At 45.7% G+C, this 24,885-nt stretch overlaps 1 protein-coding gene across 1 annotated transcript in view; it reads left to right on the forward strand.

The window, feature by feature from the left end:
- LOC102374153 (probable acyl-CoA dehydrogenase 6) overlaps positions 1-24,885 on the forward strand; it is a 160,012-nt gene that overhangs the window by 109,620 nt on the left and 25,507 nt on the right. Inside the window, exons 5-6 of the mRNA XM_006025902.3 lie at positions 5,606-5,773; positions 20,792-20,965. Of these exons, the coding sequence (XP_006025964.1) occupies positions 5,606-5,773; positions 20,792-20,965 (342 nt within the window). The remainder of the gene's footprint in view (positions 1-5,605; positions 5,774-20,791; positions 20,966-24,885) is intronic.

A 24,885-nucleotide genomic window follows, 5' to 3' on the forward strand; every position in this document is an offset into this window, starting at 1 on the left:
CAGGCCCCATCCCCTAGCCCTGCCCCGCCCCGCTCCCCCTGCGTGCCCCCCCAGCCCCCCCTTCCCCCATAGCTTCCCTGCCTGTCCCCAGTTCCCAGCTCTTTAAAAAAAGCCCCTACTCACTGGCTGCTGCCAGCTGGGGGTTGGGCAATCCCTGCTGCCCCCCACTGCCCCACACTGTGTGGGGGGCTCTGTCACAAGCCCCCTGACCCCTGTCTGCTCTCCCAGCAACGCTGGGAGAGCCTGACCCCAGGTCCTGGTTCTTTACGGGCTTTTTTTTTTTAAAGTCACTGGCTGTTGCAGTGGCCTCAGGGCTTCTGGGGGCTTGTGGCAGAGCCCCCACACAGTGCAGGGCAGTTGGGAGCAGCAGGGATGGCCTCCCTGCCTAGCAGGAGCTGGTGAGTCAGGGCTTTTGCTTTTTTTTTTCCAAGAGTTTGGAGCTGGGGCCATGAGAGCGGGTGGGGGATGGGGGCTCATGACAAAGCCCTCCACGCAGCGTGGGGCAGCAGGGATCGCCCCCCCACCTGGCAGCAGACCATGAGTGCCGGGCTTTTTTTTTTCAAAGAGCCGGGAGCTGGGGCCGGGCGGGGCAGCCATTGACAGGGCTGGGAAAGTGGGCAGGGGATGGGGCCAATTTGGAGATTTGACAGCAACTGAATCTCTGAACCAGATTCAGCTGAATCGATTTTGGACACTGATTTGAATCACTGAATCGAATCGCTGGCCCCCGAATCGTCCAAATCCAAATCCAAAGTGAATACTAGCCGTTTTGCACAGGCTTAATAAATAAACATGTTTAAGGTATGCAGCATATCTGTTGTCTACATATACAAAAGTCCACATATGTAGCAAGGCACTATCAGTATTATTGATATTACAGGTCCTCAAAAGACATCTTGTCTCTGTTGTATCCTGAACTGGATCAGTGCATTGTTGGTTTACTAGTCCATATTGAAAAGCATTGGCAGTGTAGCATTTCATTACTTTCTTCCAGCATAATCTCACAACACCCCTGAAGCCCCTTTAAGTGTATGAGACTTTTGTTTTATAAGGTACATTGCATACAGTCTTAAACCTTTTCTTGTTTTGATACTTGGAAAGTCTATTAAAAATCTCAACTATATAAATTATCAAATGCCAGTATATAAACCAGTATGTATTTTGAATAATTCAATGGACATCATGGTCATTATATAAAAACAACTACACATATTACGTATCCAACCATGAATTAGTACTTCCACCACCCAATGCTGCAGGAACCTGAAGGAGAGGGACCAAAATGAATTGGTTCTAAGGAGCTGGAAGTAGTACTGTTTTTGGACACACTGAGCAAGCTTGCACAACTCAAGATGACTAGTTGGCACACCCAGTTCTGTTAAAATTTGTACTAATTCATCTGTTATTTTCTTATAAGACTAATGAGATTATATCGCTGATATTTCTCAACAAAACTTGAATGTTTAGCTTCTTGAATACTTACTTAATCTAAAATGGACTGCATTCTGATTTTTGTTTTCTAAAGACTAAGCTATGCCAACATTCTTAATCAATGTTAGCAGCAAGGATTTAATCAGAAAACAATAACATTAACAGAAGTGATATGTCTAAATTCATTTCTTACCAGTAAATTAGCTCAATTCTTAAGAAAAATCATTTCTACCATTTATAATTTTGTTTCCACTGTAACAAGAAAAATATCTTGAAGTTTGTCAGTAAAAGAAATTCACCACCAATGCTTTTCTAATTTAGAAAGCTTTGATATTTATTTAATTAAATAAATATGCTTTAATTTTGAAGTGCAGTGTTGCAGATTGTTAGACATGCAAATACTCGTAGATGCATGCTGTTTATCATTTAAGTTATTGGTATGAATCTCATGGCTTACTAGAGTTAACAGATCACCTCTTTAGGAAGATATATATTATTTTGTTTATCTTTGGGGGAAAAAGGAGCAATCCATACAACTGAGGAAGGGAACATGGTGTGCTAATCACCAGTCAGAAAAGACAGCTTGAACCATATAAAGCTATTCTAATTCACTAGCTATGGGGCAGGCAATTATTTCAGGCAAAGGTCCACTTACTGAGTTTTGGCAAGCCATCAAGGGCTGCAAGGGTAGCCCTGCTCCTTGACAGGTGCCTCCCCCTGCTCGAAATTTTGGGACCTGAAGTCCCACCCCTAGCTCCTGACCTTTGCCACCAGAAATCTTGCCCCTTCCCGGCTCCCCCCCCGAAGTACTCCTTTCAGCAAGGTTTTGCCATCTCGGAACCAGAAAAAGACTAAATTGTTTTGTAAAAATCAAACATTTACTACAACATTCATTAGTTTGATGTCAAAAAACATTTTTGTCCTGATTTACATGTGTTTATGTAGTGTACATAGAGGTGATTGCACAATAGCTTAAAATGAAGCCTTACTCTTGTATATTGTGGAGGGGTGTGGGTATGAGGTTTGTGGGGGGCTGTGAGTGTGTGGGGGGAGGGTGGCTGGGGAGGGTTGTGGCATGTGTGGAGGAGGAGGATTTGCCCACAGCCTCCCTGTGGCAGGCAAAGCCCCCTGCAGCGCTCCTGCCAGCCCAGGTTCCATGCTTCTGCTGCTCCTGTCCCCGAGGCACTGGCATGGCCCCATGCTTCCAGTTGCAGCCACTTCCCCTGTCTGCCACCACTGCCCTTCTGCCTCTTCCCCGTTCCCCGCCCCACAGCTTGCTGCTCCAGCACCATGTCCCAGCTGCATGGCTGAGACTGCAAGACTCAGCAAGAGCTGGACAGGCCTGGCCGATATTAAATGGAGCCAGCTGAGAATCGCAGGGGCTGGGCCAGCTGCTGTTGCGTCCTGTGACCTGGTGCTGCAGCTGGGAAACGCACGGTGCCAGAGCAGCTGGTGGGTGTGCTAGAAGGGAGCGGTGGCAGCGGCAGGCAAATGGCTTTGACAGGTAGAGGGCAGTGACTGCGTGTGGAGTGCAGCGACATCTGGGCCGGAGCACAGGACCCACACCGGGGCCAGCACCAGCAGAGTCCAGAGCGGGGCAGCGGGAGCACAGGGCGGAGGCCAGCAGGGCTCTATGGAGCCAGGCCAGGCTGTGCCAGCAAGGAGAGAGGAGAGTCAGTCTTGCTCCAGAGCCCCTGCCAGCCTGGCCCTGTGCTCCTGCTGCCCTGCTCTGGGCCCCTGCTGGCCCTGGCCCTGGCGCACTGGCATGTGCCCTGCACTCCCACCCAGCTGTCACTGAGCTCTATATGCCTGCTCGCTCCCCCTTCTCCAACCTACTGCCACTTTCACCACTACCCTGCCCATGGCTACCACTGTTCCTTTCCACCCCTCCTTCCCAGCCCGGCTAGCCTCTCAGGCACCATGTGATTTCTGGCTACGGTGCTGGGACCGCAGCAGCCAGTGCGGCCCAACCCTGAGGACTGGGGTGATTGCCTGCGGTCCTTTCCTGCCTCCTCCCTCTCCCCCTTCATATCTGAATTTCCCTCCAGTGCAGGGAGGCAGGAACAGCCCCACAGTCCCAGAACCCATTTTCGGCACGTGGCTTCCTGCTGTGGGGCGGGGGGCGGGGCCGTGCAGGCCTTGCTTCTGTACCTACTTGGTCCTGCAGCGGCATCCCCTGGGTCTGACTGCTCCTGGCTCCTATCATCTTTGACAGGCAGCTAGAGGCAGAATAATATTAATTTTCTAAACTTTTTAGGGGCCCCGCGGGCTGGATGTAATGGCCTGGAGGGCCAGATGTGGCCCGTGGGCCATATTTTGCCCTCCCCTGCACTTAGATGATTCCTATTTTTTTTTATTTTTTGTTTGCTATTCATCTTCTCTTTTCTAGATTCTGTAGAGCAGAACAGTCATTCAGATGTAGAGCCTGTATAACATGCTCCAACTGTGATATCTAATCTTTTCTAACCTGAAGCTTGATGTTAACTAGGACTCTTGAAAAATTAATAGTATCTTTAGCATTTGTATTTGCTCATTCCAGTTTTTTCTTAGAAAAATATTAGTCAGTGACATGAACAAGGAAAAGATGATGATGATTACAGTACTAATGATAATGATGATATGTGAAAAAATAAACAAGTAATTGAAAGGACATAACATGTTTCCCAAATATAATTGTAAAATTTCAAGAAACTAAATAAGAGATTGAGACTCTTGGACTCCAATGCAAATGTCAAATTTAGGAACTCTTAAACGGGAAAATCCTTTGCTTCACAGTCACTTAGAAATATGGTCTTGCTGAGCAAACAAGTCATCTAAGCTCCCAGGTTCTGTTAGTAAAAAGAAAGAGAATCAATTTCAGTGCAAGACCAGCACACAGGGTAGGTTGTGGAGAAAATAACAAAGAAAAGGATAGGATAATGCAACTACTGTTTTCTGTTTCAGTTTCAGTTGCCAAGGTACTGCAGGATATGCACATGGTCTACAGTGCAGTTAATCACCTTTGCATCCCACTTTTATTCCCCAGACTACGGTAATCATTTGGCTACATGGTTATAGGACGTAGGACTGAAAGAAACTTCTGGGTTATCAAGTCCAGTTCCCTGCTATTGCAGGCACCAACATCCCTTTCATAGGGTTACCATATTTCCAGGGTCAAAAAAAGAGAACACCTGTAAGGGGGAGGGACAGGTGTGGGGGGGGGGGGGGAGAGGTATACGATTGTGGGTAGGGGACAGTGATATGCCTGTTCCCTGCTTCTGCCCCTCCCGACCCACAGCCCTGCCCCCCCAGCCCTGCCATTGCCCTTGACTCCCAACCTGCAGCCCCTTGTCCCCCAGCCCTGCCAGTGTACTCACTCCTGACCTGCAGCCCTGCCCTCCCCCAGCGCTGCTGGTGCCCCTCACTCCCGACCTGCAGCCCTGCCCCCCCAGCCCTGTCAGTGCCCCTCACTCCCGACCTCCTGACCCCACAGCCCTGCTGCCCACACAGCTCCAGCGCACATGCATTCCCCCCCACACACACTTATTTGCTGGGGCCCACATAGTTCAGAGCATGTGACCCTCGACAGCCAACCACCTTGCCTGCTGCTCCCGGCACCAAGTATCCAAGCTGCTGGTGCCCAGGGAAAGCAGAGGCAAAGCAAAAACCCAGACATTTGCTCATGTTTTAAAAACCTGCCTGGACATGAGGCCGGGGGGCAAAAAAGAGGAAATGTCTGCGAAAACCCAGACATATGGTAACCCTACAAGTTTCAGAAAGTGACCAAGGTCTGTCTTTAAACAGCTAGGATTCTTTTTCCCCATTGCTTGTATTGGGAGGCAGTTTCAGATCCTTATTTCACTGAAGGTTTGAAGCCTTTCTTTAATTTCCAGTCTGAGCTGGTGATGGCCCAGTTATACAAAAAAACTAGCATATACATGTGGGCAGTTTTTGATGATCCAGCAACACAATTATGAAAGTTGTTTGTGTAGGGGAGGTGGGGAGAGGAGGAGGAAGTGGAGTGGAAACTGGTCCTCTATTTATAACTTTCTTCCTTTTGTTTATTGCTTGAAGGGCATGAGGATTTTGAATACTGAGTGAATGTTAGCTGGTCTGTCAGATATGACCTGTGGACTGACTCTTAACAGTCACCCTAAGTTCATCTGATCAACCAACCCTTATTGTTTTTAAATAGGTATCCAGACACGAGCAGTAAGAAAAGGTGATGATTATGTCATAAATGGAGGCAAGATGTGGACTACTACTGGGTGTCAAGCTGACTGGATGTGTCTATTGGCAAATACTAGTGAAGGACCACCCCACCAAAATAAATCTCTCATATGTTTGCCAATGAAGTTATCTGGTAAAAGAACTCGATTATTTTTCTTATTGTTTATGTTTTAGTGCTTTTTACCATATGTGATAGCACATAAAAACCTGGTGGAGAAAGAATAATGCAGCTTCAAATGCTTCCTACATGTGTTGTTAAACAGAGTAGCTCTGTAACACCAAACTGTTAAATGAGATGTACTCAAAAGGAATCCAGAAGTCCTGGAATAGAGGGGAAAACAGGAAGAGACAAAAGGAGGAAATTAAATACTTTGCAGACTTCAGCTTCTGGTCCCAAGGGTCTTTTGTTAAAAATTATTTCTGTCCAGAAGTTTTAAAAAGTTTATCAAAATGTATTTATTTATAACCTCTGTGGGAATAGATAAAACAAGGAACTGCGAAGGGCAAAATTAATAGTGTACAAAAGCATAATTAAAAACAGAGCAAAGCAGCATTCTGAAGAAGTAATATCAGCATGTCCCATGTCTTGGTTCTGGAGATGATCCACAGAACATTTATCTTGAAAGCTTTCTTCTCCCAAGAGATACTTAGCTACATCCAGCCCTTAAATGCATCATGTATGATTTCATCTTTATTATTCATAGGGTTTTGCTGGGTATAAATTGTGAAGTATGTTCACAATTTATAAAATGCTGTTTCTTATGAACTAGAATTAGTGTACAGAATATATATGTGATAGATTCAGTAATATAAAGCAAATAAGCAAACAAGCAGAAACTATTCAGTCAGAGTTAAGGTCGCTCCATCCTATTTTGTGCCTTGCCAGAATATAGATTCATAGATTCATAGATGTTAGGGTCGGAAGGGACCTCAATAGATCATTGAGTCCAACCCCCTGCATAGGCAGGAAAGAGGGCTGGGTCTATGAAGTGCTGTGATACTCAAACTTCTGAAAATCAGAAAATAAGATTTTACCTCAGCAAAAAGGTGTGAGAATCAATGCACTCTATGTCCTGAGAGATGGCACTGTCTGTTAAGACGGAGTTTACATGTGCAATGGATAGGATGACCATATGAGACAATGTGAAATCTGGGACACTTAAAAACTTTCATACTGGAGGTGTTTTGTGATCATAACATCTGATGAAGAAGACTGTTGCCTGTGAAAGCTTATGCCTCTGTGAACCAATTAGTCTCTAAGGTGCAATCCTACCCTGCCTTCTGCTTAACTTCAGCCCAACAAACTAAACACCACTCTCTAGAAAACAATGAGTTGAGGTATTCCAAACTTAAACTTCTGATAGGAAACACACAGTAAAGGAATATGCCAATGTAAAGGAACACGCAACCTTAACATTGACATCTTTGTGTGATGACCCACTACATTCACAGCTAGGGTAGCCATATGTCCTGGTTTAGCTGAGAGAGTCCTGGATTTTGGAGGCCAGTCCCGGTCTGCTGGTGAAAATTAAAACAAGTCCTGGGTGCAGAGTGCAGAGAGGGAAGGTGGAGCAGCACAAGCTGTGAAACAGGAAGCCCTAGCAGACAGCAAAACTGCCCTAAAATAAGTTCACTTGATTAGTGGAATCACCATTAAAAAAGGGTGCCTGTCACCATTTTCTGCTTTTAAGAGATGTGATTGTTGTTGACTTCAACATTTCCTTTTTGGAAAAGCACAAGGAATACTTGGCAACCTTATCTTTGTGTTAATAAATCTCTTAGTATGTTTTAACAGCAAAATAATTGTTTTAGGAATGAATGGTCAGTCAAGCAGCTGTAGTTATCAATTGGGTTTGAAGCTGAGGTCAAAATGGGTCTAGATTAATAATTATATAAAAGTATGTAAGCTCTTGTATGGCCTTTTGTTCAGAAAAATCTCAAAGTGCTTTACCAACTAGGTAAACATCATTATCACCATTTTGCAAATGGACAAACTGAGGCACCAAGAGATGAAGTGACATGGGCAGGATCACTGAGCAGGCCAGTGGCAAAGCCAGCAGTAGTAACTAGATAGTCTGAATCTTGCTCCACTGTTCTATTAGGCCACCCTATAAATATGACCTGAATGTCTGTCCCACCTCTCTGGTAGCCTCTGTTGGCTGGTTCTGTCCTTGTATCTAGATCCAGCTCATACCTGAGGATCTGTGCTCCCCTTGGGCACTTCCCCTTTAAGGGACCAGCCCCTCAGACCGCCAAGCACTTGTCAGGGCTTCAGCAGTTTCAGTCTTGGTCCCTTTTTTCTATGGCCAAATCCTCAGCCTGCGTCATCTGTCTAAAACCTCAGCTCCCAGGCATCAGTTCAGACTTGGCTGCAGTCCCTCCTGGGGCTCCAGCTTCACTCCTCCAGCCTCAGCAATTTTGGTCTAGCTCAGGGGTGGGGAAAATACATCCTGTGGGCTGGATCCGGCTGCCAACTGATTGAATCTGGCCCATAAGCAGGTGCACACCAAGTGAATGGATCTAGCCCTCTGGTTCTGGCAGCTGTGTGGTGCTGGGACACTGGGGCTGCTTCCAGCATGTCAGGTGCTTGCTTGCTCACTTTTTCTCCCTCTCTCTCTTGGGTCAGGGCTGCCACCAGCATGGAAGCAGAAGCATGAACCTGACTGCAGCTGTAGCACACCCTGCCACTGTCCTCCCCCTCACTGCTCCCAAGTCTGGACCCAGCAGTTGTCAGTCACATCCACATCTGCCCAAATGTGGCTGGCAGCTTCTGAGTCAGGGCTCCAGGGACAGGGGCAAGCATACTACAGCTGCAAGTGAGTTCAGGCTTTCATGCTGGTTGCATCTCACAGCTATAGCACATTGCACTACTCCCAACATCTGGAACCCTGATTTAGAAGCTGCCTGCCACATTTGGGCAGCTGTGGATGCAGCCAGCAGCTGCCAGGAATATGACTCAGAATGGCTACGAATGGGTTCAGGCGTCTCTGCTGATTGCAGCCCCAGGAGGGAGGGATGGGGAGAGGGAGTGGGAGACAGAGGAAAAGAGAGAGAGGTGTGGCCCTTGACAGGTCACCAAAGCTCATTAAGTGGCTTGCCAGCCCAAATAATTGCCCACCCCAGTCTAACTCCTGATAGTGGGGAGTGCCTCTCAGGCACCCCATTCATGGTCTCCTCCTCCCCAGCTTGCCACCATGTTGGTCCTAGAATCCCCTGCCCTCATTACATGGTCCCTGACATCAGGTCTGCCCCTCCACAGGGCCTGCCCTCATGGTGCATGGCCTGCCCCTGGCGCCCCAAAAGTTCTGTCCTCTAGGTCACGAGGCACAAGCTTGACCTGTCGGGTAGCAAATGATTGTGATCCCTCTAACAACCTGTCCCATCTTTCTGAACCAGTCAGTGGGAGTTTCAGGTGTTAGACCTCCCCAAGAATAGCACCAAACCAAATGAGTTGAGTCGAGGGCCTCACACAAAATATTTCAGGAGAAATCATTTTAACAAAGTATAGACAAAAAATCATATACTTAAAAGCAAACATCCACTATAACATATTTTAATTTTATTTTTAAAAATATTTGGGTCCTAATTTATGTGTGTTTGCATAATAGCTTAAAATAAAATCTTAGACTTGTATATTGTGTGTGAGGGGGTAGGGAGGTGTATGTGGTGGAGATGTGGGGGAGTGCGTGGTTGGGGGATGGGTGTGTGTGTGGTGGGGTGTGTGGGTATGGGGTGTATGGTTGGTGGGTGGGGGTGTGTGTGTGTGTGTGTGTGTGTGTGTGTGTGGTGGGTTGGGTATGCACATGTAGGGGGTTGACCAAGCATTGGGTCCTGGGAGGTGGCCGGGGGGAGGAGGGGCATGTGCAGCAGAGCTTGCCCGGGTGGTGCAGGTGCAGTCTGCTTCACTCACCACCCTCTAGCCCATGGTGCTCTATGGCGCTCCAGATGGGGCCAAGACCTGCCCACTTCCACCTGAGGTAGCCCACCCCATGCTCCCACCTGTACCTGCCCTGTGCTCCTCCTGCACTCGCCTCAGCCCTGGCCAGCATGCATAGCTTCGTGGCGAGGCTGCCTTTTACCTGCGCAGCTGCCCATAGGTGGCTGCTGATCGCACTGGGCAAACGGAGTGAGTGGATGGCAGCCTGGAGCTGGAGCTGGAGCCCCTGGCTGCAGCTTCCCCCCCCACCTCCCCCCCACCTGCTGCCGTTTTCCCTTCACCCACCGATGCTTCCCCTCCTACCTGCTGCCCGGATCACTGCAGCAGGGACAGGAGGAGAAGCAGCTGGAGGCGAGGGAGCTGCACAGTTCCAGCTGGAGCCCGTCCTGGGAGCCGCACCTGGTGGCACAGTGCAAGATGGGCCGGCCCAACACTGTCACCTCTAGCTCCTTTCCAAGTCCCAGGAGCCACATGTGACAGCAGAGAGTGAACCAGGCCAGCCCACCTCTGTTACCCACAGCTCTCTGTGGCTCCCAGCTGGAGTCCCAGGAGCTGCACATGTAGTTAAATTTACTGTTCTGTACACACTTAGCATACACAGAAGAGTATTATTCAATAGTATAAGGTATTGTTGCACATTTGTACCACATATTACAGAATGAAGGCATACAAGAAATTGTGTTTTAAGTACGTAGTAATCATACAGTAGGAAAGTTGAAAATTTTGTCTGAACCTTTTCTGAATCCTATCATTTTGTTCATATTATGTTTTTATTTGTTGTATAATGTAATAAGTATGCCATGTTATAGAGCATGCATGTCAAATGTATGACTTATGAGCTGGATCTTGCCCACAGTCAGTTTACATACAGGCTTTCAGAAGTTGGGGACATGGCTGTGGGGAGTGGCCTACTTGGGAATCTAGGGCTCTCAGGCCCCTGTGGACATTGTGATCAGGAGAGTGAATGAGGGATAATACAGCCTTGGTCACTCTATGGTTGCCTTGCCTGTTGTCACTGCCATGGTCCTATGTTCTCTGCTGCTGGCCCCAGCACTGCCTCGTATTAGAGCCACTGCCACTGCTGCATGCCCCGTAGCTGCCATAGCATGGGGACATGCCAACAGCGGCAGCTTCAGCACAGGGCACATGGCAGAAGCTGAAGCTGAGTTGCATCGCTCGAGCTGCCTCTGCCATTATGCCCCAGGTTGGAGCCTGAGCTGCCACTGCCACCACATGCCCCAGGCTGGAAGTATCTCATGCCCTGCGCTGAAACCAGCCTGGGGAGCCACGTGAGTTTGACATCCCATTATACAGTATAGCCTTAGCCCTATGGCTTGAAGACTGAAGTTTTCATTTCAATCAAATTTGACATCACATCTGCCATAGAGATTAATTAAATAATGCTAAACAAAATTGTGATTTTGAGGTGTAGTACCTAATTTACCCAGTCTCCAGATGGAGAGATGTCAACATTGATAAATACTGATAGACTGATGGTCACAATGGCCAAAAGTTGTGAAGTACTGGTGCACAGCAAGGTGAACAACAAGCTGAAGTTCACTGATATCAATCTGCTGGACATAGACAAAAGGACTTACAAAGTCAGGCAGACTATGCACCTTAGTTCTCACCAATTACTAAAACATCTTTAGATGACATCATTCATAACAAGTTCTCCCCATAGAGAGGAGCCTGTTTACCAGGTCACCCTGGTCCTGTTTGGGTGTTCTTTAGTACTCTTATCAGTCACTTCTCTATCCAGTGGCCTTCTAAGGTGCCAAGCTGCCTTTTCCAGCACTTCCACGTAAGCCATATATGGTATGTTTCGTTTCGTTCCATTCCTGGGCCTTTTAGTCGTGCTGTTACTAGGGCATACAGCCTACAGCAGGAAAATAAACAGCAGCTTACCCAATGGCAGATAACAGATAGTATCCTATGTACCTTACGCTCTCCTTGAGGAAGAAAAAAGAGAATATAACAAAATGAAAGAGGCTTTGGTTACCTTTTCACAGGCAGACAGAATATAAAAGGTCCAAATATAATAGGAAGACGTACAAAACCTAGAAAGATCACTGTGACTTCCATGCTAGCAGCATAAAGTAGGCTGTGTGTCAGACAACAGTACAATAGTAACGAAAGTAACAAATGGGAAAGAAGCAGTTGGATCAAATGTGTAACATAAGAACAGTTGGGATATGGGAGACTGAAGTATTTTACTATGAGGGAAGAATGGAGAAGCTGTGAACTATGGGGCAAAATACCAAACCACAGCAAGCAGTACTGTCCACCAAAAAGGCAGAAGGAAGGAGATATTTTGCTTTAGTATGCACTTCGCTAAGAGTAGCAGAAACGATTCAACAGATGGAGCATTGTCAAAGGATGATGATAAATTCCAGTTCCTAGATATTCGGAATATGGGAACACAGAGCTTTAAGGAGATTTTCACGTCACTGACTCTAGTCCCCTACGTTCACAGAGAATTAATTATCCATAGGGGTCAACAAGAATGTCCAGTCTGGCTCCTCCAAGGGAGGACAGGGCACTTCCCATTTGGCCACAGTAGTGGCAGAAAGAATCTTAGATTAGATTAAAAATCAGGTCTCAGAAGAACAGGCAGTATCTTTATACAAAAGCATAACTAGATGGTTGAAGCATTCAGTGTAAAATGAGCAGTCTCTGTGGTTCCAAAAAAAGCTTAAAACTGATCTAGGGATAGACATCTGCAAACCAAATATGATTTTAAGTAGGCTATTAACAAAACATAGGATGTTTGTTGTCAGTTTCTTGGGCAACTGAAGAAAGTACAGAGTTCTTTAAAATTGTATTTATATATATATTTATGTATTTTTTTTTATATATATATATTAATTGTGCTCCTACACTGCAATTCTTTATGCCTGTTTTTGCTTATGGTTTTTGGAAAGCATCTTTTTCTGAAGCACTACAGAGATCACAATGTGTGGCTCACTTATAGGTAGGCCACCTAAAGGTCACTTTGGTCCTATCAATGTGGTACTAAATGTGTCAGAAGTTTACTTATTCAACTCTTCCCTCTTAAGAAGCATCAAATAAGTTTCTAGCAAGTTTCATGCTTTAGTTGTTCACCTCTAATATGCTGTAGTCAATTTGCAGATGCTGAAATTTCTGCCAGGACAAGACCATGTGGATTTTAATATTTAAACCATCTTATTCTTGTGTTCGTGGCCGGCTAATCTTAGCTTCCGACAGAGTATCTGCTGCCTCAGCTGTTTCCCCTCTTGTGTGTTCAATGTCTTTCATAGTTTCATAGTTGGTAGGGTCAGAAGGGACCTGAGCAGATCACCAAGTCCGACCCCCTGCCATGGCAGGAAAGTACTGGGGTCAAATAACCCCAGCCAGGTATTCATCCAGCCTCCTCTTAAAGACCCCCAGGGTAGGAGCAGCACCACTTCTCTTGGAAGTTGGTTCCAGATCCTAGCTGCCCTGACAGTGAAGTAGTACCTCCTGATGTCTAGTCTGAATCTACCCTCTGCCAATTGTGACCATTATTTCTTGTCACTCCTGGTAGTGCTCGGGGAAACAGGGACTCCCCCAGTGCCTGCTGGTCCCCCCTGACCAGTTTGTAAATGGCCACTAGGTCCCCCCTCAGTGTTCTCTTGTGGAGGCTGAACAGGTTCAAGTCCTTTAACCTCTCCTCGTAGGGCCTGCCCTGCTGGCCCCTGATCATGCGGGTGGCCCTCCTCTGGACCCTCTCCATGTTGTCCACATCCCTTTTGAAGTGCAGCATCCAGAACTGGACACAGTACTCCAACTGCGGCCTGACCAGTGTCGCATAGAGGGGGAGGATCACCTCCTTGGACCTGCTTGAGATGCATCTGTGGATGCATGACAAGGTGCGGTTGGCCTTCCTGACCGCTTCCCCACACTGTCAGCCCATGTTCATTTTGGCATCAATAATGACTCCAAGATCCTTTTCTGCCTCTGCACTGACAAGAAGGGAGTTCCCCAGCCTGTAGGTATGCTGCTGGTTCTTCCCCCCCCAGGTGCAGCACCTTGCACTTGTCAGCGTTGAAACCCATCCTGTAATCATTCACCCACCCCTGTAACCTGTCTAGGTCCGATTGCAGCCTATTCCTCCCTTCTGGTGTGCCCACTTCCCTCCACATCTTAGTGTCATCTGCGAATTTGAACAAAGTGCTTTTACCCCCTCGTCCAAGTCGCTGATGAAGATGTTGAACAGTGCAGGCCCAAGGACTGAGCCCTGTGGAACCCCACTGCCCGCATCCCTCCAGGTCGAAAATGACCCGTCCACCATCACTCTCTGGATGCGGCCCTGAGGCCAACTAGTGACCCATTTGACTGAGTAGGAGTTGATGCCACAGTCCCCTAGTTTTTTAATGAGGATGGGGTGAGAGACAATGTTGAAGGCCTTCCTAAAGTCCAGAAAGACTACGTCCACTGCTACCCCTGCGTCTAAGAATTTTGTGACCTGGTCATAGAAGGCCACCAGGTTGGTCTGACAGGACCTGCCTCTAATGAACCCATGTTGGTTGCCCCTAAGCATAATCTCCCTGGCTGGTTCCTCACAGACATGTGCCAGGATAACTCTCTCAAAAAGCTTACCTAGGACCGAGGTAAGACTGACTGTCCTATAGTTTCCTGGGTCCTCCTTCCTCCCTTTTTTGAAAATGGGAACCACATTGGCCCTTTTCCAGTCCAGTCCTCTGGCACCACACCAGAGCACCATGAGAGCTCGTAAAGCTGTGCCAGGGGTCCCGCTATAACCTCTGCTAATTCCCTCAGCACTCTGGGGTGGAGATCGTCAGGACCAGCTGATTTAAATGCGTCCAGTCCCTCCAGAAGTTCCCTGACCAGGTCCTCACTGACCCTAGGCCTGGGTGTACCTCCCCTGGGATCTACTGGGGTCCCAGTGGGGGGGTGACCCAGTCCCTACTCAGAAAAATGGAGGCAAAGAAATCGAATGCACACTGCAGCAGGGGCAATTAAAATCTTTGAATCCTGGATAGAAATTCATCCAGTGATTCTGAACTCAAAAAGGCCAATAAGCATATATGGTTTGTTTCTACATTAGAAACAAAGTTGAGGAAATATGCACCAAGCCATTCATAAACTACCTGAATGGATTTTATTTTCGAGGATCCCTTATGTTAATACATGTCCCTGGTCTCTCTCTACGCCTTGATGGAAAATGATTAAGATATTACCCAGGCAGGAGGCTGCCCATTTCCAGCCCTGATGCCAGGAGGTGTTATCTACTGCTCCAAACCTTCCCTGCTGCCTGTGGCTCTGAACTTCCCTTACACCGCAGCCCATGCCTCACAGATGTCATCTAAGCTCTTAACATCTCTGGCCCCAGACTGGGCCCCATAACTCTCTAGTCTGGACCCCAACTAGATCTCTCCTATTCAGGCAGTCCACTCCACCCTCATTCTGGGCTGCCTAGCTCCCTTTACTTCCTCTGAGGTGTGGCCCTCCCAGGACCTTTGGCCACACAGGTCCTCTCACCTCTAAGGCTAGTCAGAACCTCAGATCCCCGGCTCTGGGCACCCCTCCTGGTGGGCCCCAGGCCCTTTTGACCCTTCTGGTCCTGGCCCCATCTTTAACCAGTCAAGGGTGACTCAAGTCAGGCAAGTCTGAGCAATTAGCACACAGTCCCTTACATGGGTCCGTCTTCTCGGGCCCTACTATGGGGTTTCCCATCTGGTTGTGGGGGATGGGGTTGTTAAGGTGCCCCAACCTGCCTTTCACCAGGGTGGTAACTCGCCTGGCATTTCTTGGGGGCTCCCATGCCACTGGGAGCCCCACCAGGCCACCCTTCCCTGGCAGGGTGCAGTTTCAAGTCATGCCCAGGACCAAGAGCCTCCAAACTACCCCCATAACCCCCTGTCCTTACTTCTCAGGTCTTCCTGGAGCAGTAGAGCTCAGCAGGGAGATGTCTCTTCCCTGCTGGCTGGTCACAAACCAGCACAGAGAGCTGGGCATTAAATGGCCACCCTGATCAGGCATCTGCCCTCTCCCTGGCCTAGCCCTTAAAGTGGCAGGCACCAACAGTGCCCTACCATAGTCCCCATGCTGAAAAATGATGGTGGGGGCACTTTAATTACAGCTCGTTAAACGTCCATGCTCACCAAACATCCCTGCCACCATTTTTCAGCGCAAGGATGCTGATATATGTGATGCTGGAGTCTGCTGGAGTGCAGTAATTACCAAGCTCCAATTACAGTGCATCAGAGCAACCTCACTGCACGTGTATAGGCACCCATAAGGGTAAGGGTAGACATATATACAAAACACTTCAACTTCCATCTTTTTTCAAAGATGCTTCAGTAGCATACAGACCTACAAATGCATTGCAGCTAAATTTTCCTTATAAAACATTTCAGAGGTATCTCTGTTTCATCCATAGTTATTTTTTATTTGGTTTGGGCCAATTTGTAGTGCTATAGTTCTGTGTACCATTTGGCCTCTTATTTATAGTGTTTTAAAGTTGTTTAAGGCTTTTAAAGTTGTTTAAAGTTTGTCCGTGTCCAAAGATGCCTGTCTGTGCCACCAATATTGTTAAAACCTAAGTAGCCTAGCTGGAAGGACTTTTGAAAACCATATATTTAAATTCAAGTCCAGCATTAACCAGATGTCAGTGTTTGGCACAGAACAGAATTATTAACTGAACAGGGACCAGCAAACAGACATTTCCTCTAAACCTTCCAGGAAGTTTGAATGGTCCCTTAACCATTCCCTTAACCAGAATTTGCCAACAGCTCCTGGCTAATTGGTATTCCAAAGGATTTTTATGGGTTTATCTCCAATCTTTGGCAGGATGGCAAGGAACTATGAATACTCTTTCATGGGCACATGAAAGCCAGCAGAAATAAGATAATGGGTTGCTTGTACATACCACAGTGATTTAATTTGGTTTAGTTCACCCTAAATTGAAACAGTGGGTTTTTAAAAATACTTCTTCAACGTAGGGAGAACTAAACCGAACTAAACCCCCGTGGTGTGTACACAAAAGTGAGGGCCTGATTCTTATCTGCCTCTTTGACAGCGGGGGAAAGGAAGGGGAGCAAGCTGCCGGTGTGCCGAGCGGTCCCTGAGCTGTGCGGGGGCCCCCCCCCAGCTGGCACCCACCCACTGGCACCTGGCCCAGGCAGTCCCTAGGGGCACTGCAGGTGTGGAGGGAAGCACACCCCCACCCCCCACAGCCACGGAGGGAAGCACTGGGCCCCTGCACAGCTCAGGCAGGAAGGCAGGCTCCAGGGAGAAAAAAATGAGGATCAGGCTCGCTGTTTCGCCATTTGTTTGGTTTTTTCTTCTTCAGTGGAGCCTGCCTGCATGGGCTGCTGCCAGGTCCCACAGCCCCTGAGCTGCTTGGTGCCCACCAAGCCCAGAGCACATCGGCTTCCAGCACCCCATGCACTATTGCACTTTGTTAGGTAGCAAACTAAAACACCTCAGAGGTGTTTTATCTTGCTACGTACCAAAGTAATTTAAAGCATAATATGCCGCCGAGAGTGCCATTAAAGCAGCCATTAAAGCAGAATACGCTGCCGAATGTGCAAGCAGCAACACTGTTAAATGCCATTAATGCTGTTTACCTTCCGCAAAAAGGCATTTAAGGTGCTTTGAATGCCAATTTTGTGGCGTGTACAGTGGCCAATGGTCTTGGAAAGCTAATCACCTACTCTGCGACATGGAAGATATCGAATTCAGCCGTCTGAAATGGAAACTGTACAACATGAAAAAGAAAGAAGCCAGACTCAACAGCGACATATATTTTCTAAGCCTTTGCAAGAAACACAACTTCATTCCCCGAGGACTAAACATCTACAGTCCCCTGACTACTACACACAACTCCAAATATGCTGCACAGCTATGCAGAAGAACTTCAGAGAAAATTAGAAATCATCTACTTCACCTACTCTACTCCAAAAGAGACCAACTCAGGAAGGAAATCGTCATACACTACAACAACTTAAAAGATAGAAATCCATGCATGTTCCCTGACAATATACAGCGGATACAAAGAGACTACGAAAAACTTTCTACAGCATTCATCCTACATAAAAAGAAGAAATGGAACAAATTACTCCAAGAACAAGCTCCCCAGTCACAAAACAACCATCAGAGGAACAACACCAACACCTTACGACCTTCCAACCTCAGACTTGATGAAACTGCAAGCAGCAACAAACCCACAAATATTATCAATCTCTCCACACACACGCTTACCAAAACTGAAAAATCTGTCCTTTCTAAAGGCCTAAATTTCTGTCCAGAAAAACACCCTAATAAAATACTTCAATGTGGAGAACTAGAAGAATTCTTCTGACGCCTGCGCCTCAAAGAATATTTCCACGACCAAACTGAACCCACTCCCAACAACAACTCATCCTCTGACAACATTCAGGAAAGGATCAATGCCAAAAAGCCCAAAAATGGTTACTTTCTCCAGTACTAGATGCAGCTGCTACCTTAGCTTCCCTCTTACTGTGCCTTCATTAACTGCTTCAATTTAGCATAGTCTAGAACTGGTTTAATTCAGTATAGTTCCCTGGTCACACCAACAAAGATTTTTCCATTGCTAGGCACACAAAACACCACACAACAAGGGCTCTGCTTTCTTTGGGTACAGCCTTTCATTTATCAAGGTTTGTGATGACTTCTCCCTTGGATGTAAAGTAGTACAACCCACTTCCTTTTGGTTGCAAAAGGATATTGTAAACAGGACAATCTGTTCCTTTAAGAAGGAACAGTCAGCCTTGTTGCAGGGCTTTGAATAGGCAGAGATCTTTAAAAGAGTTCAGAGGAGTAAGGAGGGGAGGAGGAAATAAGCTGTGAGTAACAGCTTGCTACAAGGATGGGCAGGCTGCTGTGTTGGGGCTGGAACCAAAGGGCTTCCCTTCTAGTGTCCAAGACAGGGCAGAAGGGTTTGGTTTACTAATTTGCTTGTTTGTTGCTTAAACACTGTATTTTATTTTGGAAGACTGACCTTTTCCAATTACAGAAGCCATGCACTGCACTCAGCCAACATTCAAGTACTCATGCATGAGCTCAACCACTCATGAATTCTTGCTTGGTACCCTTGCTGAGCTTGCAGATAAGGCTGGAAATCCTGATGGGAAACAATTAGATATTTATACTTCACAATGAGAGGTTTTGTAATGTGGATTCATGCTGTGCTTTCTAAAGGATGGCACAGGACTGGATTTAAGGGAAGCTGCCATTATGATTCACTTAGAGAATCAACAAAAGGATCACTAGAGCCAATGCAAATTGGTCAGTACCCTGGAAACAGCTTGAAATACACTTATTTGCAGATTGGGGAACATCCTATCCTGTATACCAACATGGTGATGTGCTCAGCTCCACCTTCCTGGGATAGTGGGGTGTTGTATTAGTCACAGACAGGCTCCTGGAGGACAAAGCCATGACCTGAAGTTCCCCATATAATTGTACAGGTATCACATACAGCACAAGAAATTGTCATACTGCTAAGAAGCTCTTGTTGGAAATAAGTAATATTTTATGTCAATTAAACCCTGTTTTTTTGTACTTCAAGCCACTTGAACTACTGTATGTGCATTCTTTGTAGTCCTGAAAGGGTGCATGTAGTGTTCCACAACCCACATGTTACATACATTCCCAGTGCTACTTGGATAATAAAACTGATAATGGGAGAAAAAAACAATTTAAGAACCTTCAAAAGGCACATTTTACGGTTATAGCATTGACAAAGCTGAAGCTGTTGCTCATGCAAAACCTGCCCCCACATCTCCACCACCCCCACTATTACTACACCCCACAACAGAGCCATCAGCATCCCAGGATCTTACAGCTGCACCTCCAGGAATGTAGTATACCTCATCCAATGCACCAAATGCCCTGATGGAAGATGTGTAGGAGAGACCAGACAACAACTGCGCACCAGAATGAACGCACACCGGAAATCCATCAAAGACAGAAACACTCAATTACCGGTGGGGGCACATTTCTCACAGGAGGGTCACTCTCTCTCCAATCTCTCAGTCCTGATCCTCAAGGGAAACTTACACAACACTTCCCAGAGACGAGCCTATGAGCTCCATTTCATCAGCCTCCTGGATACTAGAGATCAGAGACTAAACATAGACCTTGGATTTTTGATACATTACAATCTGCCTGGCAACTCACTGCCCAGCCCGGCCCAGCCCCCGGCTTCTTTACTTTTCATTCCATCCATGAAGAGCACACACCAACTGCTGCATCTTCCTGAGCCTGTCGAAGGGTTTTTGAACCCGAAAGCTTGCTTAATAACTATTCTCCAACCATTTGGGTTGGTCTAATAAAAGATATCAAATTCACCCAAGGAACCTTGTCTGCCTATATCCTTAGACCAACACGGCTACAACCTAAACCCCTGCAATCACCTACCCTGGAGTTTTTCAAGAGGAGACTGGACCGTTGTCTGCCTGCCTAGAGCGGGGCAGGGAGGCTGGACCTGATGATCTTCAAGGTCCTTTCCAGCCCCTAAAAATCTATGAATCTATGAAAGACTTGTTCTTTTATGCTCCATTCAGTATTATTTCAATGGATGGGATAAGGGGGCCAGCACTGTAAATAGTTTAAGGAATTAAGTTGATTGTGTATATACATACACATTGATTTATAATTACTTTGAGCTTTCTATTCTAAAGGAGCAGAGATATGAAGTGCTTACAGAATACTTAATGCCTTTTCATTTAAAAGACAAGGATAAGTTTTAGCTTCAAGCATGGCACCTTCTGTTTTCCATCATATTCTACAAATATTTTATTACCAATTTACTTCAGTACAGGCACTCAACAATTAACATTAATTTCTGTATTTTGTTCTGAATTTAAAAGTAGCACATAAAGGGAAACCTGATATTGTATGATTTTTGGGGGTCCATTAAAATAAAAGGTGGTTTCTGCTAGAACATCTTCAGTTTTTTAATTAATAAAAATAAACTAATTTACTAATTTAAAATAAAGGTGCCATTCTTAAAAACAGCATAGAGATGTTCTGTTGCATTGATCACAAAAAATAAGGCATAGTTCTGTTTTATTAACCTACAATTTTAGTTTAGCCTAAGCATAGAAACTTTCTAATTTATAGATTTGAGTATAGAACTTTCTTTGTTATTCTTTTTAAATACAAGATTTGTACTGTAGACTTTTATTTCCTATAGCTTTTCTAATACACCTTTGTTTCTAGGCGTTCACATTGCTAAAAAGATAGACAAGCTGGGCATGAAATCATCAGATACAGCTCAGATATTTTTTGAAGATGTCAGAGTTCCCTGCAAATACCTAATTGGGGAGGAAGGAATGGGTTTTACGTACCAGATGTTGCAATTCCAAGAAGAGCTTCTTTGGGCAGTAGCCAATGGTAAGTTGGCTCATACTTCTGGGAAGGGTACAAGACTCTCAAAAGACTACAGAGAACTTTATTTTAATTTATGATAAAATTCTGTGATGACTAATCGATCATATTCTGGACAGAGCGTCTTTGGGCAGTAGCCAATGGTAAGTTGGCTCATACTTCTGGGAAGGGTACAAGACTCTCAAAAGACTACAGAGAACTTTATTTTAATTTATGATAAAATTCTGTGATGACTAATCGATCATATTCTGGACACAGAAGGTTTTCTTTGCATAAGTTGACCAAAAACTAAACAGAAAGGAATTTCTGGAAAACACTGTAGGGGAAGTGTTAAGCTTTTATTTTCCTTGCAGCCATCTAATAATAAACAACAAAATGAAGATGTAGTATTAAAAATGTGTGGGCTACAAATTGAACACAAAGGTTATTACAGCATGGAGAAAATAACAAACCTGGACCTACCATAAAGCTACCTCTGAAATTTCTTGTAATGGAGAAAGTCATTTTTTTGTCTTGCTTTAGGTTTTCCCTGAGTAAAGGTATAAAAATGCCATTCTTTAATAGCTTTACTTCAGCATGGATGGAAGTTAAGCAGTGGCAATAAAAACTTACCTACAGAGTTCTGCCTTATCAGCCTTGAGTAAAAATCATGTTTAGGAGTCAGTGCCCTGCTCTGCCCCCACTGCAGCAGCCAGAGGGAGGTCTAGACTCCCCCTGGGTGCTAGCCCAGGTGCTGGCAGGGAGCACGGGGCCAGAAGGCAGCTGTCTTCTGGTAGGAGCTGGGAGACTGCTCCCTGCCCCTGGGAGCTGCCTGCTGCTGGGGCAGGCTCCAGTGGCAGAGCCCAGGTGGGTAAAATGTACCCCTGCCACGGCAGCAGGGAGCTCTCAGCCCTGGCTCCCTGGTCAGGGGCAAGGGGTTTGGAAAAAATTGCAGTGGAGGGGCAGGTCCCCCTCCAAGGGATTCCCTGCCCAGCCGGGGCTTGCTGCTACCTGGCCCACCAGCAGATTGGGGCAGGAGGCTGGGACCTGTCCCTCCTTTGCAGCTCTTTCCAAGTTCCCTGCCTCGACTGCTCAGTCAGGGCGCAAGGTGGGGAAAAGCTGCAGGACTGGGACCTGCACCAGAACAAAATAGTTCCCAGCCAGCCCTGGGCTCTGCAGGGAAGTCTTCATGTGCAGGCTGGAGACTGCCTGAAACGGAACATTGTTTCCCTCCTGAGCTCCAGTGGCAGAGCCCAGCTTGACAGCAGGCAGCTCCTGGGGGCAGGGAGCAATCTCTCACTGACTGCTGCTCAGTTGACTGGCTCCCTGTCACTGTGTACACTTGCCTTACTGCATAGTAATTACTCAGCAGTTAATTTGCTACTTGCATTTGCAGGTAGGAAGTTAACTGCCAAGTACAGCAAATGACTGCTTAGTAACGGTCTGCACATGTAGACAGTGGCACTTACTATACAGTCATTTGCTCCACTGCTCAGTAAAGTGTCTTGTGTAGACATGCCCAGTTTCTCATTCTCCACACTTATTTAAAACCTGCAGCTGTTCCCATTAAGGAAAGTTGGATTTTTTTTTTTAATATTAGAACAGAAGTATTTTTCATGGTATCTCCTTCTCATGATATGGTGTTGGTTTTCTGACACTTATGGAGGGAGATTGGAGCTGTCACATCTAGCATTATTAGTACTTTATTAGCCCATAATGTGGATAATAATGTGAGTATCAATAGGTGGTGTGTATATCTATAACAACTTAATTTGGGATGTCAAGAGATAACATTTTGGTCATTACTAACCCAGAGCAGCTTTAAACCTTTTTGACTCAGCCACAAATTTCAGCGAAGGACTGGAACCCAAGTGTTGCACTTCACAGGCCAGAGTCTTGTGAGCATTACTTTCCCTAGCCCAAGGCACATTTACTTTGACATTTCTAAAATGTTGTTCTCATTTTTCATTTAGCTGAAACTATTCACTGAATTCAACCTGACTGTTATTAATAGTTTGTGTTGAATAATACTCAAGTGAGCAAATTTCAGTGAATAAACTATTTGCCAACAAAATATTCTTCTAGCCTAAGTGTAAGGCACACATTAGAGGCCTTGGCATAAGTGCCTCCACTTTGTATCTATCCTCTGTCATATAAAGATTATAATTGTATGTTGTTGCTGTAAATGTGTAGCTAAATATTAGAAATTCTGGGTTAAGCTGCAGAAGTGTGGCTAAAGCAGAAGGCCACAAAAGCCTGTTTCTGAGCGACCTCAGAATGAACCTTGACGGATATGACAAGACTGCTGTGCTGCTTGGAAGTCTTGGCTATACCAAGTCCCCTCAATAGGAGATGAATTCCCTCTTTCAGGAGCAGAACTGGATTGTAGCTCCTTGAGTCAGGACTACAGACAACCAGGAAAAGTCAGAGACCAGAAAAGGTGGCAGCCATTCCAAGCAAGCGCCCCCCAACACCTCGGGCATCCTTATTAAGGGATATAAACTGTTGTAAACCTGGCAAATTTTGGGAATTAATTACTTGAGTTATTGGGGAAACTGAACAACTAATAAGAGCTCAGAATTCCTGGGGTCTGGTCTACACCCATTCTCCCAGGCATGAGTATGTCTTTGCATTTCCATTGCCTGATCTGAATGTTAGTTAAACTGATCTTTAGCTTCCCTGAAAAGTGGTTCTCTTGAAAAGAGACGGGCATGCTCCATCTTTACTCCAGGGCCCCATCCAACAAAGTGAACCCGTTGTCATAATTTGGGTATAGCAGTTGTCCTTTTCCTAGGTGTGGTGGAACTGTTGCTGCAGCTGTCAAGGGCAAGAGCTTCTGGAGCACAATCCTTTCAGAACTCTTTTAGGGATATTTGAAAACATGCTCCAGAGCAGGAACTTTGAAATAGGTGCCTGCAAACACTCCCTGTGTGGAAGGGAAGATGCAACTGTGGTGCTGTCCCTTCTTACCTTTTGGAATGGCTAGTACTGCTTCCAGCACTGGTCTAGAGCAGTCTTTGCATTCAGAGAATGAAATCTGCTCCTAAGCAAAAAGCCAGTCTACTGGTGTATTGGTTTTGTGTTGTCCAGCTCTCCAGAGTGCAATTTTCCTAAAATGCCAGAACTATGACTATGTCTGGTTCCTGTGTTTGGAGTTAACCCCCCCTTCCACCATCAGCTCAGACTTCCATATCCAAAACATGTCAGTTATAAGCTGCACCTAAACTATCTATGTTAACTTCAAAAGCCTTACCTTCCCACAAGCCAATGTTTACTGTTGAACCTGTGAAAGGTAATATTCAGAAAAATAAGGCAAAATAAAGGAGTCTGGCTGTAGCAAGATATATTTTATTATTCCATTTTCCCACAAGCACCATTAAGACCAAAGATGGGTCTTTTTTTTTGTTTAATTAATATGCTATTACGAAGCAGTTACTGTGCATCCCCTGGGGATCTTGTAAGAGGAGAAGAATGATTTGTCTCCACTAAAATCTTGTTAGTTTTTTTATTATTATTATAATTTTATTTTGCAGATCTCTTTTTTATGACTTGCTCTTGTAATTTCCTCCATGAATAAGTATCTGCATTACCCTTCTTTCCACCAGCATGATTGCACATTCCAATACCTGCCCCAGCAAAAAGCACCTCAAATTTTAAACACTTTCATGCCTATTGAGACAGAGAGGATGAGAAGCTTGGAATTATTCAATGGGACCCATTACCAGTTTTCTTCTGAATACTTTGAGAGAGAGTTCTTTTGACTGTAAAGCTTTAACTAAGGTTTTGAAATGTTATAGCAACAAAAGAAAATAAGTGACTGAGGACATAAAAAACAAAACTGGAGGAGCTCAAATTATACTCTGTTATGTGAAAATAGCAATGAACTATAGGAAAGAGACCTATTACGAAAAATGTTCCTCAAATCTTTCCAGAGGGCATAATAAAGC

Source organism: Alligator sinensis, unplaced genomic scaffold, assembly GCF_000455745.1.
Source record: "Alligator sinensis unplaced genomic scaffold, ASM45574v1 scaffold436_1, whole genome shotgun sequence".
NCBI lineage: Eukaryota > Metazoa > Chordata > Crocodylia > Alligatoridae > Alligator > Alligator sinensis.